General features: G+C 46.4%; 1 protein-coding gene across 8 annotated transcripts in view; it reads left to right on the forward strand.

Moving 5' to 3' along the window:
- The window catches only part of Syne2 (spectrin repeat containing nuclear envelope protein 2), a 292,157-nt gene that overhangs the window by 230,572 nt on the left and 43,173 nt on the right, over positions 1-18,412 (forward strand). For all 8 annotated transcript variants that reach the window (XM_050153713.1, XM_050153714.1, XM_050153716.1 and 5 more), the window contains 13 exons: positions 453-583; positions 1,797-2,001; positions 3,976-4,155; positions 4,956-5,084; positions 7,107-7,261; positions 7,352-7,496; positions 8,127-8,221; positions 9,501-9,735; positions 10,029-10,223; positions 11,854-11,979; positions 13,888-14,043; positions 16,035-16,193; positions 17,097-17,263. In XM_050153713.1, the coding sequence (XP_050009670.1) occupies positions 453-583; positions 1,797-2,001; positions 3,976-4,155; positions 4,956-5,084; positions 7,107-7,261; positions 7,352-7,496; positions 8,127-8,221; positions 9,501-9,735; positions 10,029-10,223; positions 11,854-11,979; positions 13,888-14,043; positions 16,035-16,193; positions 17,097-17,263 (2,078 nt within the window). The remainder of the gene's footprint in view (positions 1-452; positions 584-1,796; positions 2,002-3,975; positions 4,156-4,955; positions 5,085-7,106; positions 7,262-7,351; positions 7,497-8,126; positions 8,222-9,500; positions 9,736-10,028; positions 10,224-11,853; positions 11,980-13,887; positions 14,044-16,034; positions 16,194-17,096; positions 17,264-18,412) is intronic.

Here is an 18,412-nt window from a genome sequence, read left to right on the forward strand (position 1 = left end):
GGAGGAGGGAAAGGGGAGGCGGCGGTGGGGAAGAGACAGAAATCTTTAATAAATAAATAAAAGAAAAGAAAGTTGAAGGTGGAAGCGAGCATAGTAATGAATGCAGGTGCTTTAGTGCTGTTTGCAGAGAAGCAAAAGGTGGTGAGAGGTACCAAAGGCATATCTTAGAATTTTATTTAAAATTGGGTCTGTGGGCCACAGGAATTATATGTTGAATTTTTTTTTTGTGTCTGTTTACTTTCACGGTTTGTGAAATTGCATGTATGGACAAGTGCCGTGTGTTTAATAACTCAGTACTCTGAGTTCAACCTTGAGGAAGGAAGGCCTTGCCAGTCCTTCCCATTCTTGGTCGTGTGTCACCATCCTGTAAGGTCTACCTGTTTGTGTCAGGAAGCCACTACCTTCCAGAGGGACGGCCACAGCGTCTGAACTTGACCATTCTGTGTCCTCAGGCCCTTCAGGATGAAGCTGAGAGCAGGGAAGGGAACTGGGAGAAGCTGCGGGAAGTTATTGGCAGACTCGAGAATTCCTGCCCCCCCATTGCTGGAATAATGAAAGAGAAATGCCAAGATGCTCACTCAAGGTACGCACAGAAGGATCAACCAGCTGTCTTGACCCTTAGGCCTTCTAAAGGCTTCTCACTCCTCCAAGATGGCTGGTGTCATCTGTGGCTCTGCTTTAGAGGGTGTAGTTCATCGTGTAAGGTTCAGCGTCATGAGAGCTGTAGCGTGCCTCATACAGCATTTGGAAAACTGAGCTAGACACGCCCTAATGCAGCCGCTTCCAGAGTGCATACTCTAAATGCAAGGTTTGGTCTCAGGAACCCCCAAATCAGCATCAGGAACACTGGGGAGTGGGGAGTCAGTCTGTAGGGTAAGGTGGGATGGGCATGGTAAAAACATCCCTTAGAAAGTGACTTAGTTTCCCTGAGGCAATGTGGAGAAGCTAGGCTGCTTCCAATCCTTCCTCCATGCACACCGGCTTTCAATAAAGTATTGAACACAGGACAGCAAATTCCATGGAGGTGTTTTCTGCTGTTTGAGTTGCTGGGAATTGAATCCAGGGCTTGGCCTGTGCTGCACCAATGCTCTACCACTGAGCTGCATCGCCGGCCCCATTCACACAAGTGCAACAGATGATCCGCAGAATGTTCTGTCCAACCATTTGAAACTGGTTTTTCTCCTCCCCATCTATCTTCTCCCTCCCGGCAGAATCCCATTCAGTTGTTAGCTGACCTAAAACTCACTGTATATTCCCAGCTGGCTTAAAACTTGTAATGATCTTCCTGAATCAAGCTAAGTGATGAGATTACAATCATGAGCCTACACCTGGCTAGCCTTTCCTATTACTTTTTTTTTTATTAATAACATGGAAATTTTTTTTAAAAAGTAAATGAAAACAAGCAAGATAAAAAGTGTGTAAATAAAATAAATTTTTTCCTTTATTTTAAGTTGAAAATAAGGAATATTATTTCTATAGTTGCACAGTAAATTTGTTTGACACAAGAACAGTGTAAGTAAGAAAGACCTTTTTAAAAGCCAGGCATGGTGGCCCATGCCTTTAATCCCAGCACTCAGAAGGCAGAGGCAGATGGATCTCTGAGTTCGAGGCCAGCCTAGTCTACAATAGTGAGTTCCAGGACAGCCAAGGCAATATAGAGAGACTGTCTCAAAAAAAATAAATAAATAAAAACAGGACTATCTCTCCTTTTAACTTGTTGGTAGAGTGTGTGTGTATATAATTCTGCTAATAGGGAAGATAGAAAGAGGGTTGCATTGTTAACTTTACTCTGGCAGGTGGACCCGGGTGAACCAGGACCTCGCGGACCAGTTGCAGGAGGCCCGAAGTCAGCTGCAGCTCTGGAAGGCTTCTCACGGTGCTCACACAGAAGCCGCAGCCCGGCTACAGCAGCAGGAGGCCAAGTTCCAGCAGCTTGCCAACATCAATATGTCAGGAAACAACCTGGCAGACATCCTGCCCCCGGCCCTGCAGGACATAAAGGTGGGTACAGAGCCACATCAGCCAACAAGACAGGTCTCATAAGGTGTGGCCCTGACCTTGGGATGAGACCGACCACAGGGACAGAAAAGTGGTCAGACAGGTGTCCTGAGCTGGCTGTGTCGGACACAAGTGAGATGCAACGTGAGGTTGGAAGAACGAGACGGCAGATGGGTCGAGGGGGTCCTGCCACCACCCCTTTCCAAGTTTACACTTCTATTCTAGCAGTTAAGCCCCTAAACAAAAGCCACGTACAAAGTCCAAAATAGAAGCCACAGTACCTCGCCTGGTTGTGATCATGAAAGAATCTCTTGACTCAAAATTAATCCTGGGTGGGTGGGTGGGTGGGTGGGGCTAGAGAGATGGCCCAGCAGTTATGAACGAGTACTGCTTCTCCAGAGGACCTGTTTGTCTCTCAGCATCCATGGTTGGGTAACTCAGTCACCAGTAACACCAGTTCTGTGGGATCAAACACCTTCTTCTGGCTCCCATGAGTACCTCTACATAGGTGTGCATGCACACACATGAACGTTTGTACATATCTTAACTAAGGTCTACTGAGGTGTGCACACACACACACATGAACGTTTGTACATATCTTAACTAAGGTCTACAGAGGTGTGCACACACACACATGAACGTTTCTACATGTCTTAACTAAGGTTTCTATTGCTGTGATAAAACACCATGACCAAAAGCAACTTGGGAACAAAGGGGTTTATTTCAGCTTATAGTTACGTATGACAGCCCATCATCAAAGGAACTCAGGGCAGAGCAAATACTGAAGCAGAGGCATGGAGACACGGTGCTTACTGGCTTCCTCTTCATGACTTGCTCAACCTGTCATGTATAACCACCGGGTGGCACCACCCGTGGTGAACTGGGCCAACTCATATCGGTCATTAATTAAGAAATGTCCTACAAGCTTTCCCACAGGCCAGTGTAGTGAGGGCACTTTTCTCAGTTGAGGTTCCTGCTTCCCAAATGAGTCTAGCTTGTGTCAAATTGACAAAACACTAGCCAGCACAACACACATAATTTGAAACAAGAAAGTCTTGGTGGTGGTGCTGGTGCTGGTGGTGAGGAGGAGAAGGAGGAGGAGGGAGTTGGGGATATGGCTCAGTGGATTAAATACTCGCCACAAGAATGAGGACCTGAATTCAATCCTATGTCCGAAGCTAAGTCTGGCTATTGAAATCCCCGTGCTATAGAGGTGGACGCAGCAGGGCTCACTGGCCAGTCAGCCTAGCCAAGCCTTGGCTGGCGAAGAGACTGTGACTCAAAATATAATAAACAAGGTGGACAGCTCAAACACTCACTCATGCCCATACATACCCTCACATATATCAGAAATACCAAACCTGGACTTGGTGCCGTGTGTGGATGGCTTTTTGGGGGGGCCATGGTTTTAGGCTGTAAGAGCAGAGCAGTTTCAGCTGTGCTGTCTTTCCCGGACTGTGAGGAGGAACCCCGAAGGTGAATGTGCCACAGTATGTAACTTAGTTAGCAAGATGTATTTCGTATCATGTGACCTAGGTCAAATCAAAAATGAGCAACAGATTTAGAGTAGCCTGCCGTCTGCCTTCTTAGACGCTGCAGATGCTACATGCATCCATTTATATTGGGATATATCGTCACCAGCAAGGGACAGCCTATAGTGATTCTTGAGCTGATTTGACAGTCCATCCCTTAAGTGTTGGATAATTAGAAACACAAAGCACACAGGTTGTGTTGGATCGTCTTCAGCGGCTGGGACCTGGAGCCACTCTGGTGGGAATGAGAGGTTCGTCTCTAAACTGCCCAATTTCAGAGCGGCGCCAGGAAGATACATCACCTTCAGAAAAGCTTAAGTTTTTCTGCTATTTAAAATAGACAGTAGCAGCCACACCAAACTTATAGAAGCACAGTGGCAGGGGCTGGGGACCGTGGATTGGGGGGGGGGGAATCAGCATTTTGTCGTCCTTTCTCCTTCCCCAGGAGCTGCAGCACGATGTACTGGAGACGAGAGAGGCCTTCCTCGCAAACTCCACCTTCCTGGACCAGCTCCCACAGCCCACAGACCCCAGCACCCTTGGGCTCCATTCTGGACAGCTGCACTCCCTCCAGACAGCTGCCTATCTGGAGAAGATGCTGCTGGCGAAATCCAATGAGTTTGAGGTTCGCCTTGCTCTTCTTCCGTTTGAGTGGTGCTTATGCGCATTCTCATGCGGCCCTCCCCACACTGCTGAATCCTGTGAAGCGATTGTGCTGTTTGCACAGCACCTTAGGGAAGCTGGAGGGTGAAGGCCTCCCAAACACAGTCTTGCCTAATCGCATGGGCAAGGGCTGGCTCTGAAACGGCCATTTCTTCTTTGCCGACGATGTTAATTTTACAAGGAGTCTGCTCCATACCCTGTTCAGTCTCAATATCTGCATTTCTTTGGGGAGGGGGGTTGTGTTTTGGTTTGCTTTGCTTTGCTTTTGGAGACAGAGTTCTTTGTGTAGCCCTGGCTATCCTGGAACTAGCTCTGTAAACCAAGCTGACCTCAAACTCATAAAGATCTACCTGCCTCTGTCTCCCTAGTGCTGGGATTAAAGGCGTGCACCACCATTGCTGGGCTGTTATCTGGATTTTCCAAGTAGAGTAATTGAGACATGGGCGTGGCTGCTGGAATCCCCATTATTTTCCCACGTTGTAGAGTGCAAACTGCATAGACAGCCACAAATCTCTACTATTGTCTCAGTATCATCAGGAAGGAGAAAACTTAAGTAGTAGTACAAAGGGACCAGAACACTCCCTTCCCTGTGTGGAACTGGGCTAGGAAGACCAAAGCCACAGAATGAAGTCCCAGGGCCTTTGCAGACCTCTGTGAAATTTGGAGGGGAAAATAACTTGAACTCTTAGCAGCCAGGAATGCTCTGCTTCATTCTGTCATACATACTCTTGAAATTATTCTAATGAAAATGTCTCTTTACAGATTGTTCTGGCACAATTAAAGGATTTTGGAGACCGGCTGGATTATTTAAAAGATCTTCTTATGCACGAGGAAGAAAACTTGAATAAGCTTTACCATGAAGAGACAGAAGAAGTTCCTGGATCGTTCCTGGTATTGACAATATGTGTCTTTCTTAGGGGCTTAGCTTTTCCATTGGGTTAAAAAAAAAAAAACCAATAAGCTAATTACTACTGCAAGAATCTGCTCGCACCCTAGCTCACAAGCTCAGCCGTTCACTTCCCTTTCATCTGCGTCCTGATTAATTCATGAGCTCAGTCCTTCACTTCCCTTTCATCCCCGCTCTGTTTCACTAATCAATTATTAGTATAGCGGTATTATTAATATGTATGTACTGTCTATAGGTGTTTTTACCTTGAGATCATTATGAACCAGCTTCATGGAACCCACATATTCAAGGAAGGCTCTGTTGTGATTAATTGGATTTTTTTGGGATGGTTTGAAGATCAAATATAAAATAGTCAATTGAAATCGGGCATTTTTTTTCTTTTTAATCACCTTAGTGATTTTATATAATTAACGTAAGGTAAACAAAAGAACTAAGGCATCCTGGACCCTGCAGATGCCCAAAGATCAGTATTTATAACCTTAGTGAGGAATTAGCAGTGACGGCATGTTGTCCAAACCCAGGACACCTTTTAATTTTGTAAACAAAATTGTATTTAAGCCCAGTCATTCTTCCACATACGCATTGCCCATGAGGGTTCTGCGCTATGAGGACGGGATTGAGTGGTTGCTTTCCAGACAAGACGGGCCACAAAGCTAAAACCCGAAGATGTTGTTTGTTCCTGACCTAGACTGTGACAGCGGAGCTCGAGAGAGAGCGCAGATCCTGTGGAAAGTGTTTACCGAACATACTGTAGACATATTGTTGACCTAGAGGCTGTTCCTGGAATAGCTTCTTAAAATTAGTGTTTCGATGAATCTTCTTTCTTTGACTTCACACTCTAGGAAAACACGGGTTGAATGTTTCCTTGAAGTCTGGTTTAAGCACCACACTCAGCCAGGAACATATTAAGGATCAGATTTTCATAAGATGTGTAGGCACTATGCAGCCTACTGAAGGTCACGGTATTGGCAGGTTATATATGGCTTGGAGGTCCAGAATTGTTCTTTAAAACAAAACCCCTCATTTTCAGTCTTGCTTAAGGACAGAATTTAGTGTCCCTCCCTACTTCTTGGGCTGCTTAGGTGGTGCTCCTGTGTGTTACTTTTCTCACGGCTGTGACAGAATTCCTGGCAAAGGCAACTTGTGAAGGGTTTGGAGACCAGCAAGGCGGCTCTGCAGGTGGAACCCACATACAGGTTGGAGGAGTTCCACAGAGGAACCCTCTGATGGCACGCATGCACACACCCAATAATAGCAGAGGTTTCACAAAGAAGGAGGGTTATTCTGTCTCATGGTTTTAGGGCCCACAGTCCATCATGGTAGGGAGGATAGGGAGGGTGCGCTCAGGTGAGGCGGCCTGACACACCGCGCCCATAGTCAGGAAGTACAGAAAGATGAGTGGGGGCACTCGGCTGGTTGCTTCTTTTTCTCTTTTTGCTCAGACATGCCTCCCACCCCATAGGATGCTATCTTCCAAGAGCTGTCTTCCTCCTCAGTTAAATCTCCCCGAAGTCACCTTGACAGACATTTCCTGGGGATGTGTCTCCTAGGTGATTCTGAACCTTGTCAAAGTTGACAGGTCAGGGGCTGGAGAGATGGCTCAGAGGTTAAAAGCACTGACTGCTCTTCCAGAGGTCCTGAGTTCAATTCCCAGCAACCACATGGTGGCTCACAGCCATCTGTAATGAGATCTGGTGCCTTCTTCTGGCCAGCAACCATACAGACAGACAAAACACTGTATACATAATAAATAAATCTAAAAAAAAAGGAGTAAATATTATTTTAAAAAGTTGACAGGTCAGAGTAGCCACCATGCCATATATACAGGCTGTTGACCACAGATAGGAACACCACTGAGAAATTTAAGTTTGGACCCAGTTCTAGCTCTAACTGTTTGACTATATGTAAGTTGTATTACCTATTCCGGCCCTGTTTTCTCTCATCTTTACGGTAAGGAGGCCATCTCATGATGTAGACATTTTATCTGTACTTTTTTCCCCCCACAGAACCACGTACTGGTGCTGACAGCCCAGGCACCTGACATTGAACGTTTGAATGAAGAGAGCCTCCGGCTCCCCCTCAGTGACATAGCAATACAAACATTACAAAACGTGAACCGGCAGTGGATCCGGGCAACAGCCACGGTGCTGGACCACTGCAGGTCAGAACGCCCCTCCCTACCATGGCTGCAGGGAAGGTAGAATTGACGTCATTATAAGGCTCGGTTTTATGTGTTTTCAAATCTTTATAGCAAACTTCAGGGAAACGGGTTGAATGAAAACTTCCTTCATTACTGTGAGAAATGGGCCCAGCTTCTGGAGAAGATGAAAGAAGCACTTGCCGTGAACGTTGCCCACAGCCTTCCAGCTCTCCGGGAGCAACAGAAAACCTACGAGGTAAACCTGTGCTCTGCTGTCCCTCAGCTGCTCACCCTGCGGTAGAAGGCGGGGCAAAGAGACTCAAATGAAACAAAGAAGTTCCTGTCTCTAAAAAAATTTTTTAATTGTCCTCCAATGATCATAGGCATTTAGGCATAGCTACTATTACCAGGTCTGATTTTTTTCAGTATTATGTGCATAAATCATATTAATATATGCTGGGAGGTGGTGTAGCATGCCTTTAATCCCAGCACTCAGAAGGCAGAGGCAGGAGGATCTCAATGAGTTCGAGGCCAGCCTTGGTCTACAAGAGCTAGTTCCAGGACAGGATCTAAAGCTATAGAGAAACCCTGCCTCAAGAAGCAAAAAACAAAAACAACAACAACAACAAAAAAAAAAAAAGCAGAGAAACCCTATCTCAAAAAAGCAAAATAATAATAATAATAATAATAATAATAATAATAATAATAATAATAAATGCCTAAATAATATTAAAATGATGGTTGAACTGTTTTGCAGTTAACATCCAGTAACTTGAAAAGTATTCACTCCACAGGTCCTCCGAGAGCTTTCCTAGGAAGCATTAAGTTCCAGATTCCTAACAATGAATTCTGTCAACTGATATTTTCTGTTTTGGTCTGTAAACAGATGTTGGAAGCTGAAGTTTCTATCAACCAGACAGTTGCTGATGCTTATGTGGCCCAGTCCTTACAGCTCCTGGACACAGCAGAAACCGAGACCAGGTAAGCTGTGTGGGATTCTAGAACTAACGCTCTTGGCGGGACAGGTGTTCTGACCCAGGAGCCTTTGCACGTGATTAGGGGTGCAGTGTGGTGTTTTAATCAATTGATACAATGCTGTGATGAGTTCTCATCTCTCGGGGTAGTTATGTAAAGTCTTTGCATCCTTGTCTTTGCTCATGTGTGGAGCCTTGGGTCACCTCTCTTCTGGCTCTCCACAAGAGGCACCGTAGGTTTTTGTCTAATCCTTCTAACGGTCAACACGTAACTCTTGACTACATCCGTGCCCTGTAGTCTCACCATGGGACCGGCCTTCTTCCTACGCATCAGGACAGGGTTGTGCCTCATGGTCACATAAATTCTAATGGTGCCTTGTCCTGTTGGAAGTGGATGAGGTTGGCAGCGCAGAGGCTTCTGGGAAGGGCCGCTCCCCGAGCATATTAACTAAGTTTTGAATGATGTGTCTGTGTTACCCTTCTCTCTCCCGTCTCACCCACAAGGTTTTGTTATTAGACAGTGAGTTGTGAGATGCCATTCACTATCCCAAGCACGAAGCTGTGTCATAGCCATAAGAGGAGAGCTGTCTCCCCAGGCATCCCAGATGGAGTCAGTGGGCAGCAGCAGGCAGGCTAGGCAGAGCCCTGAGGCCAGCCTGCCGAGCAGGCTGAACCATTGCTCATGGAGTGAATTGACATGGCCAGAATGCAGAAGTGGCCCAGCTGTTTGAATCTCTGAGTACCCTGATAGGTTATCATTTCCCTGGCCTCCAAATCTTCTTTCACAGTCCTCGAGGGATACACGCAGGCCCTGTCCAGCGCACTAAGCTATTTTGATTGCTCATTATGACAAGCGGGACTTTCCCAAGATAGAGAATGACCTCACGTCTCACGTGAGAGGTTTTGTTCACCTGAGAAGAGCTAGTTGGGTGACCATGGTGCGGCTCACTTTTGGGTGTTTGGTTATGTAAAGCACTCTGGCGCATGACCCAACACCCGCTCTTTTATTCATTTTCCATTGGTCCAGTTCCTAGATTTCCAGGAAGATCTGGCATCGTGTATGTGAAGATAGCTCTGGGTGTTAAAGGGAATGCTTCCCCGGGTGCTGACCAAACATCAGGCTAGGTCCACCTGTGACATCACACCCTCACTGTGCTTAAGAGAGGGTTCAGGTTTCATGACGCTGTGGTCTCACGCGAGTTGTGCATGCAGACTTGTGTCCATCCTCGCTGGTTTCCTTTCCTACCTGTCCGTGTTGGGACTCTCTCACCATCTGTTTCTCCTAGGCCAGAATTTGTCTCCGAAGTCTCAAAGCTCTCAGATGGATGGCAGAGCGCTGCCCGGGGTGTCCAGCAGAGGAAGCGTGACATCGACAGGCAGGTGGCACAGTGGCAGTTCTTCACCACCTCAGTGGAGGACTTACTCCGTTTCCTCGCTGACACCGGCCACCTCCTGTCTGCCGTGAAGGAGCAGGACCGTCACAGCCTCTACCAAACCAGACGCCTCATCCACGAGCTGAAGGTAATAGACGCTCAGTATGGGAGTGTCTGAGTGAGGGCTTCTATTGCTGTGAAGAGACGCCAGGACCACAGCAACCCTTGTAAAGGAAAGCGATTCACTGGGACTGGCTTACAGTTTCGTTGGTTCAGTTCATTGTCATCATGGCAGGACATGGCAGCACACAGGCAGATATGGTGCTGGAGAAGAAGCTGAGAGTTCTACATCTTTAATATTTCAGAGAAGCTCTGAGGGAAATCCACCGTCATATTCTCATCACCCCAGAGACTTAAGGCAAACCCTCTTTTCTTTTTTAGAACAAAGAGATCCATGTTCAGAGGCGGCGAACCACCTATGAGTTGGCCCTGGAGGCCGGGGAGAAATTACGGAACACACCCAGCCTGGAAACTAAAGAGTTCATTGACAGACAAGTCAACAAGCTTCAGGACACCTGGAAGGACACCGAGCTCAGCCTAGGAGAGATGATCAGCCAGCTCCAGACCACAGCAGAGGTCAGTGTGACACCGTAATGCACTACATATGGTTCTTGTTGGCCTTGCGACAAGAATGGTTTTTAAAACTCTGGTATTCTGCCAAGTGGTGGTACAGCCCTTTAACCCCAGCACTCAGAGACAGAGGCAGGCGGATCTCTGTGAGTCCATGTTAGCCTGGTCTACAGAGCGAGTTCCAGGACAGCCAAGGCTACACTGAGAAACTCTGTCTAGAAAAACCAAAAAAAATAAAATAAAACCTGGTATTCTGAATTTTCCTATGAATATCCTACCAATGTATTAGTCATGCCAGGTACTACTATTAATAAAATAATAGCTGTATGGGAAAAACCAAGCATTGCAAATGTAAACACTTGAGATGCTATGGAGAAGGTATTTACTTTGGGCCAGTGGGATGGCTCCGTGGGTAAAGGTACTTGGTGCCAAGCCTATAACCTGAGTTCAACCCCTGAAAACCACATGGTGGAAAGAGAACCAACTCCTGCAAAATGCCCTGCGTCCCCCATCGTGTACTGTGGCACACCCACCTCACACACTAAATAAATAAGTAAATAAATACATGTAAGAACAGTTTGATGAGACATGAAACATTCACGTTCACTGGATGTTCAATACATGAAACTAACACTCACTTAGGCTCCAGCCTGGGCAGGACCCATGAGAAGAAGCACAGTTGTTCTGTGTTTCTCTGCCATCACCAGAGAATGAACGCGCACTCTTCCACAGACGGGAGTTTCTTGGGTAATCGATCACTATGAGTTTAAGAACAGAAAAGTTTTGAGTCTTTAGTAGGAAAATCTTGGTTTTGGTCTGTTTGGTTGGCTGGTTTGGTTTTGGTTTTGTTTTGCCAAAATACCAAGTGTTCTAAAGGACTGAACTGTGTTAAACTTAATGACCCAAACACCACAATGCTCTTGGATTTCAAATGCAGTTTTTATTTCTCTTGTCAAAATATTAAGCTAGTTTTGTTTTGTGTCTGTGCTTATTCCTGGCATCCCTCTAATCTGTTGTGTGCACTGAAACCGGATAACAGAGCAGTCTTTCTAAGTCGGTAGTAAATGTCTGTGAGCTGGTTGGAGCGCCTGTACTGTGAACAGGCGGTGTGAGTTTTGTTCTGTGGGGTACATGACATGTGTGAACTAGCGGAGCAGATACAACTTGAAAACTCTTTGCAAACCCCAAATCCTTTCAAGCAGAAGGCAGCAGCCAGAGAGGGGGGCTGCAAGGTGAAAGGTTGGTCAAAGCCAGGCATCAAAAGAGGCCAAGGAGGTGACCCAGAAGAGATAAACAAGGGGGAATGCCAGTGTGCTTTGCCTGGCTCTGCTATTGGGATGCACACTGAAGATGTGTTAAACTCAATCCTTACAGTAGCTTCTTTGACGTGGACATATCCAAAAGTGATATAATAGATCAGAAAGGTGAAGGGAGATACTTCCAAACCAGTCCGTTCCAGTGATTATGTCCCACATCTCCCTTCAGTCAGTCTGCACAAGACAGGAACCAATTCTGGGTGGCTTCTCCAAACCCACCTAAAAGATGGACTGTGTGCATTAAATGAGCGAGTGGGTCTGTTCTGTAGTTCAGTCTGGAGAGCCAAGGACTTACCGGTTTCAATGCTGTTTTCAAATAGACCTGGGACCAGTGTGAAAAGAAAATCAAGGAGCTGCAGAGCAGGCTGCAAGCCCTGAAAGCACAAAGCAGAAATCCTCTCCCCGAACTTCACGAGGACCTCCACAGAGAAAAGGAGCTGATTAAGGTATTGATGTCTGAGCCAGTGACCACGATAATCACACAGCGGCCTTCTGGGTGCTTAAAGTGTTTGCCCGCCTCTCTCTCTGTGATAAAGCTGAGTTTTCTGATCAGCTGGAAAAGCCGTCATTCTGGTCTCTTAAGGTGTGAGAATCGATGTTAGATCATACAGCCATTGTTTAAAAGACGAGAAAGGCTTTTGCGAAGCGAACTGTACATCACAGGCTCCTGGGGCAATTCTCCTCCGTGTCCTCTATCTGTTTCTTCTCTGTGACATAAGATCTGGGCTAATTGATTTGTGAATGTGTGTGTGCGTGTTGTATGGAGGTCAGACAACAGCCTTGGGCGTCAAGTCTGCAGCCTCCACCGTGTTTGTTCTTTTGCTAAGTACTCCAGGCTAGCTAGCCAGCGAGCTTCTGGGGGATTCCCCTGTCTCTGTACCCCCATCTCGCCATCTGTAGGAGTGCTGGGATTACAGACATGTGCCACTGTGTCTGACTTTCACATGGGTCCAGGGGTCTGAACTTGGGTCACCAGACGTCCAGAATAAGAGCTTTTACCCACCGAACCATGCTCCTGACTCTGACTGAACACCAGGACAGGAACCTCTATGTCTCTTTTTTTGTCCGCAGATTTGGTATTTAAGAGATTTTTTTTTTTCTGAATCCTTTGGAATGGTTTCTTTTTTTTTTTTTAAATAAAGATTTTATTTATTACATATACAATACAGTGTTCTGCCGCCATGTATGCCTGCAGGCCAGAAGAGGGCACCAGATCTCATTTTAGATGGTTGTGAGCCACCATGTGGTTGCTGGGAATTGAACTCAGGACCCCTGGAAGAACAGTCAGTGTCCTTAACCTCTGAGCCATCTCTCCAGCCCCTGGAATGGTTTCTTAATTTTTTCTTCAGTGACTAGGGATTGAGTTATAAAAAAAAAAAAAAGTAGAAAGAAATATATGGGCCAGTTTATGAAGCACAGGATGTTAGAAAGTGGTGAAGTCATGCCATGTAGTGCATGGAGCACCGAACAGCCATCCATCAGAATTAGCACCTCCTTACTGTGGCCGCTCTTTAGACTGATTTCTGGCCTAAGTGACGCAGTATCTTCCTTCTGATGTCAACTGAAGGGCAGGGACCGAGAGGCCTGGAAAAGGCACCACGGATAAGTAACCCTAAATACAGTTAAAATCTGATAGACTCGGGGGTGTTTGGGCTGTTTCCTTTCACTTCCTCGGTAGTGAAAAGGATTTTCTTGATTAATTGCTTTGATTTGTTAGATCTGAAAACTACTTCATTTCATAAACTAGTTGGAGCTGACAGGGTAGTTCGTGGCTAGCTAGTGTGAGGCCCTAGGTTTGAGCTGCATATGAATGAATGAAATAGGAAACTATCTGCTAACTAATCTCTGTCATTTATCAGCAAGCAACTTTTCCTTCTGTTGTTCAGAATATCGAAAATTACTCCTTCCAAACAGAGTAGGTGTTGTATGATGGCCCCCGTGTTAGTGGTGCACGCACCCATGCATTCGGAAAGTGAGGAATCACACTTGCTGTGACCTACCTCTTAACATAGCCTCTGGATCTCAATCCAGAACCATGTGTCCACCTTACCCTTCTTACACGACACCCTCAGTAAAGGGCCTTGGATGACTTTCCAACAGAATGACTTTCCTAAACTCCCGCCACCTGAAGGAAGAGGCTGGAAGAGAGCTAAGGCTGTGTCCCCTGAGAGAAAGGTGACTGTAGGCTGCCTGGCAGGACCGCGGTTGCGGCTGTTTCTCATTCCGAAGGTCCCTCCCCTTCCCCGGCTCCCCTCCCCCAGAGCCTAATCAAAGGATTAGCCTACAGGTTTGGAAAGAGCGGCGGCTGCCACTGCAGGCGCTTTCCCCCCATTTCTTCTTGTGTTTAAATGCAGGAAGTCGAGAAGCCTCTGGCTAACTGGACGCACAACTTGAAAGAGCTTCAAACTATGAAGGCGGACTTGAGCCGGCACATCCTGGCGGAGGACGTGACGGTTCTAAAGGAGCAGATTGAGCTTCTGCACAGACAATGGGAGGATCTCTGCCTGAGAGTAAGTCAGCCAGTTCAAAGTGTGGGGCTGAGGGGAGTTGACTGAAGTGTCCCAAAGCCGAAGGAAAGGATCCTGACTTGTTGAAGCGGAGGCCCCGCTGGTTCCGTTAGGAGGTAGCAACCCCTTTTGAGAGATTTGACCTCTTTGTCTCAACGGGGTTCACAAAACAGCTTGCACACTTCTACAGAGTTGTTTTTGGGTTTTTTGTTTTTGAGATCAGCTTAGCCTGGGAGGTAAGCAAGGGTCCTGCTGGCAGTGATTCTGCTTAGTGCCTTGCAGTGCGAATCAGAGACCCCTCCCCTAGGCCAAACACCACAACCTAGATGCTTACAGGCTGAGAGGGACTATCTGAGAGCCAGCCTTCCCTGCAGTCAGATGGTTGGTCCTAGGAGCTGGTTTTTAAACTCCGAAGTGATGGACTGTAGCCTAAGGCTCTCAGCTTCTACAGGATAAGACTGGAATTGTGCTCGGAGTATTACACAGTTCAAGTCTGTGGCAGGATCAAGGTGGAATTAAAGGGCTCAATCTTAAAAATCCTTGTTTTAAGGATACATAATTCTCAGGAAAAGTTAATTCCTTAATCTTATTATTTTGTTTGCGCATGTGTGCGTGCGTGCGTGTGCAAGTGAATTTGATGTTTGTAAATACCTGTCTTCTAAAGATGCTTTTAATTACATTTTGAAGTAAAAATACTTTATCAAAAACTCAGTTTTTGTAGTTACAGTGTGCTGTGCGTGTCTGTTAAATTGTTCCGATTCATGTTTTATGCAAAAGGAAATGCTCAGAATCTTTAAAGTCTTCTAAGAGTCAAGAAAGCTCAAAGAGCATCCTCCAGATGGTCCTAATTGTTAGCATTGTGGACTCGTTCCTGCCACAGAATGCCAGGGCTTTTAGAAGCTAAAAAATGAATAGATGCCAGAGGAATGGGAGCAAAATGCTTGTTTCTCTAGGGATAGATTTTCGGGCCTTTTAAACGCATGCGGCTGGACAGGACACAGAAGTATATATATACACATTTGGTATCTTGACCTCACTCTGTGAAGAGCAGAAGTTCTTTTGTATGTGGTGAGAAAGATCTCAGGGGACTGCAGCCCCTATAAAGTGGGTGCTAAAACTAAAGCCAAAAGAACTCCTCACTGCTCCATTTAAACTCAGGATTTCAAGGACTTTTAGAAACTGGAATAGCTGTACATTTAGGAAGGCTGGTTTGTATTCTCCGGATGTAAATTTAACTGATAAATTGTAGCCTTCTAAGAAAAGCGGGAAGCCCCTTGGCTGGTGTTAGCATAACTGGACACTGGGTGTTTGGGGGTCAGCCTGCTTGCTCCAGACCAGTTTTTGGTGACATTTTTATGGTTTCCAGACAAAAGCTACAGTGTGCAATGGCAAAGTAGATTAAATGAATTGTTTGGGGTATTATTTTTTGTTTGCTTAAATACTCAAACACTTTTGCATCTTTTAAGTTTTCTGGTCATTTGCATTACTAATGATTGACTGCTTTTTCTTTTTAATATTGTGATCTGGATGATACTTTTCAAAACAAGCTGAACACTGGCCTTCTGGATATGCGGATTTGTTTTGAAAGGAAAAAGGTTTTGGGCCACAAAGTTACAAGGTAGCAATCGGTAAATGTGTTACATTGAAAGAACAGGGAAAACAAAGTCGAGCTATGCGTCTGTGTTTACCTAACCTTTCTTGTGTCGTGGGGCTCGTCAGTGCAAATACACAGAGTGCAAATGCCATCCTTTCATCTTTTGTTAGTTTTTAGTGGCAGTTACCAAGGGTGAAAAAAAAACTTTTGTTAGTGCTGAGCCCTAGGTTTTGAGAGAACCAAACAGGTTTTAGAGACAGATGCTGACCAAAGTGAATGACATTGGTGTTCATTTGTGTTTGTGAGCCTTGGGGGTGGGATGGGGGTGCTCACTTTTTTGGAAGCCAAGGGATTTTCCTCCCCGGCTAGCCTCAGCTACCAAAATGCATGTCATCCCTAGGTGGCTATCCGCAAGCAGGAGATTGAAGACAGGCTCAATTCATGGATCGTGTTCAATGAAAAAAACAAGGAATTGTGTGCTTGGCTGGTCCAGATGGAAAACAAAGTTCTACAGACAGCGGATATTAGCATTGAAGAGATGATTGAAAAGTTACAGAAGGTGAGTGGGGGGCAGGGTGCCCACATGGGTGCACTGAGGAGGGTCAAGGTCCTTTGCAGGCTCAAAGAGCCACAGTGCCGCATTGTCACATGGCAGTGTTCATGTTTCAGGAGGACTGTTTTGGGTCTTTCCAAAGGAGGAGGTGAGAAAGGTAGGGAGCATGAACTGTCATAGTTGGACACGGTGCTGAGGAAGGCTGCTTTCCCTCAGTTGGGAAGACTAGCCAGCGATGGTTTCTCTAGTTATTGTGACGTGGGACCCAAGTCAAAATGGAAGCCAGCTTTGGTGACAGAAGTGACTTGAGCATCTTTGTACAGCCACCCAAAACACCTCTTCATCAACCTTGGGGAACCTTGGGCCTCAGGCTGACTCAGTTGAGTCCATTTAGTCTCGGCTCCACATTTGTGAGGGGAAAACGAGGTGTTCTCATAGCCCCGGTGATAGAGTTCTTGACTTTGCATGCATGAAGCCCCGAATTCAACCCTCAGCACAGCGAGGATAAAGAAAAAGAAAGTGCCTATAGGCAGGCATGGGAGCACTTTACCTACACCAACACTCAGGAGGCTGAGACAGGAGGATCATGAGCTGCAGGCCTGGGCTACACAGTGAGATAGTCACTACTGCCTTAAACACCTGGTAGTCACCTAGCTGGTGTGAGCCATTCCTCAAAGAACTCTGTTGACAAGTTAACACTAATGTAGCCAGCATGGGAGTACGTGCCTGCAAATCCCATCACCTGGGAGGCGGAGGCGGGAGTATTGCCTGGAGCTCAGTGGGAGACCCTGTCCGATAAAGCAAAAACAAACCCAAAGAGTGCATTAAGAGAGAGCGGCGTGTGCCCTGGGCTGGAGAAGGACTGAGCTGGTGGTGATGGCTCGGGCCTTGTGCTTTGGTGTCTGCCAGGATTGCATGGAAGAAATAAGCTCGTTCAGTGAGAGCAAGCTGCAGCTGAAACAGATGGGCGAGCAGCTAATCAAGGCCAGCAGCAAGGCCAAGGCAGCCGAGATGGACGACAAGCTCAGCAAAATCAACGACCGCTGGCGGCATCTTTTCGATGTCATTGGATCGAGGTAAGAAGTGGTCCAAAATAATTCATGTCTACCTCTAGAGACTGCCTCCCAGAGCTGGCTAGCCAAGTCCAGTCGTCCTGCGTGGGAACCTGACAGGTTTATAAATGTCCAGGTTTGTAGTTCGGGGGAGAGGAGCAGGAATTCTGATTTGAACAATAATTGGAGATGATATTTTAGTAAAATTTGACATGAATTAGATGTGTGTGCATGGAGGGTGTCTGGGGATTAAATTCAGCCTCACAAACATGCTAGACAAGCACTCTAGCATGAGCTACCATTTTGATTGCTGCTGCTGCTGTTGAGAGCGGGATTTGGCTATGTTCCCCAGGCTGACCTCCAACCAATCTTCCCTCCTCTGCCTCCCAAGCAGCCAGAGTACTTGCCACTATGCCCAGCTGGATTTGTTTTAAACAAGAGTCAGAAACTTGGTTTGGAAAGAGATCCTAAAGGGGAGGTCTCATGGGAACTGTCACTCTCTGCTGGAATGAGCATGTCCCCCCCATGAAATTATGCCTGCCTGTTCCTGCCTCACTCTGTGTAATAGCAGCCAGGGGGTCCTTGATGCCCCCACAGCAGGAGCCCAGTGTGCACTGGTAGGGATCCTTTGTGACCATGCCAGGTCCTTGGGGGGACACAACTGGAGCAGCATCTTGTTCTCAGCTGTGACCACAAATCAAAGCTCTGTTCTCCGGTGCCATGTTGTCCAAAATAGAGCTGGTGATATTTCCTCCCATCAACAACCAATGGTGATGCCCAGAGCTTTTAGATGGCTTTTGTTTTCAAGTCTTCCATATAAAGACAGCACTCCCTCCACCCCAACCCCCCAAAACTACATGTTTTTCTATTGCAACCTGGTCTTCCGAGACATCTTATTTTGGGATCATTTGTGCAACAGTGTCTGCCACCGGCCTGGTACATGTTTACAGGACAGTGTGCCCGGCGTGAACATGTGAATGATTTGGAACTTAGAGGGGAGCTGGAGAGCGTATTAAGGTTTGGAGAGGGAGAAGAATAGGATGCTGTTAGTGATGTGTCCTATCCTTTACCTCTCTGATCACTAAGTGAGCCCGACTCAGCAGAGGCAGGGACTAAGTGGTGTTTGCATAGCGGGCAGGAAGTAAGACGGGTCCATTACATTAATAGGAGTGG

Source organism: Alexandromys fortis, unplaced genomic scaffold (assembly GCF_014885135.2).
Source record: "Alexandromys fortis isolate MF-2015 unplaced genomic scaffold, M_Fortis_MF-2015_v1.1 scaffold_82, whole genome shotgun sequence".
Taxonomy (NCBI): domain Eukaryota; kingdom Metazoa; phylum Chordata; class Mammalia; order Rodentia; family Cricetidae; genus Alexandromys; species Alexandromys fortis.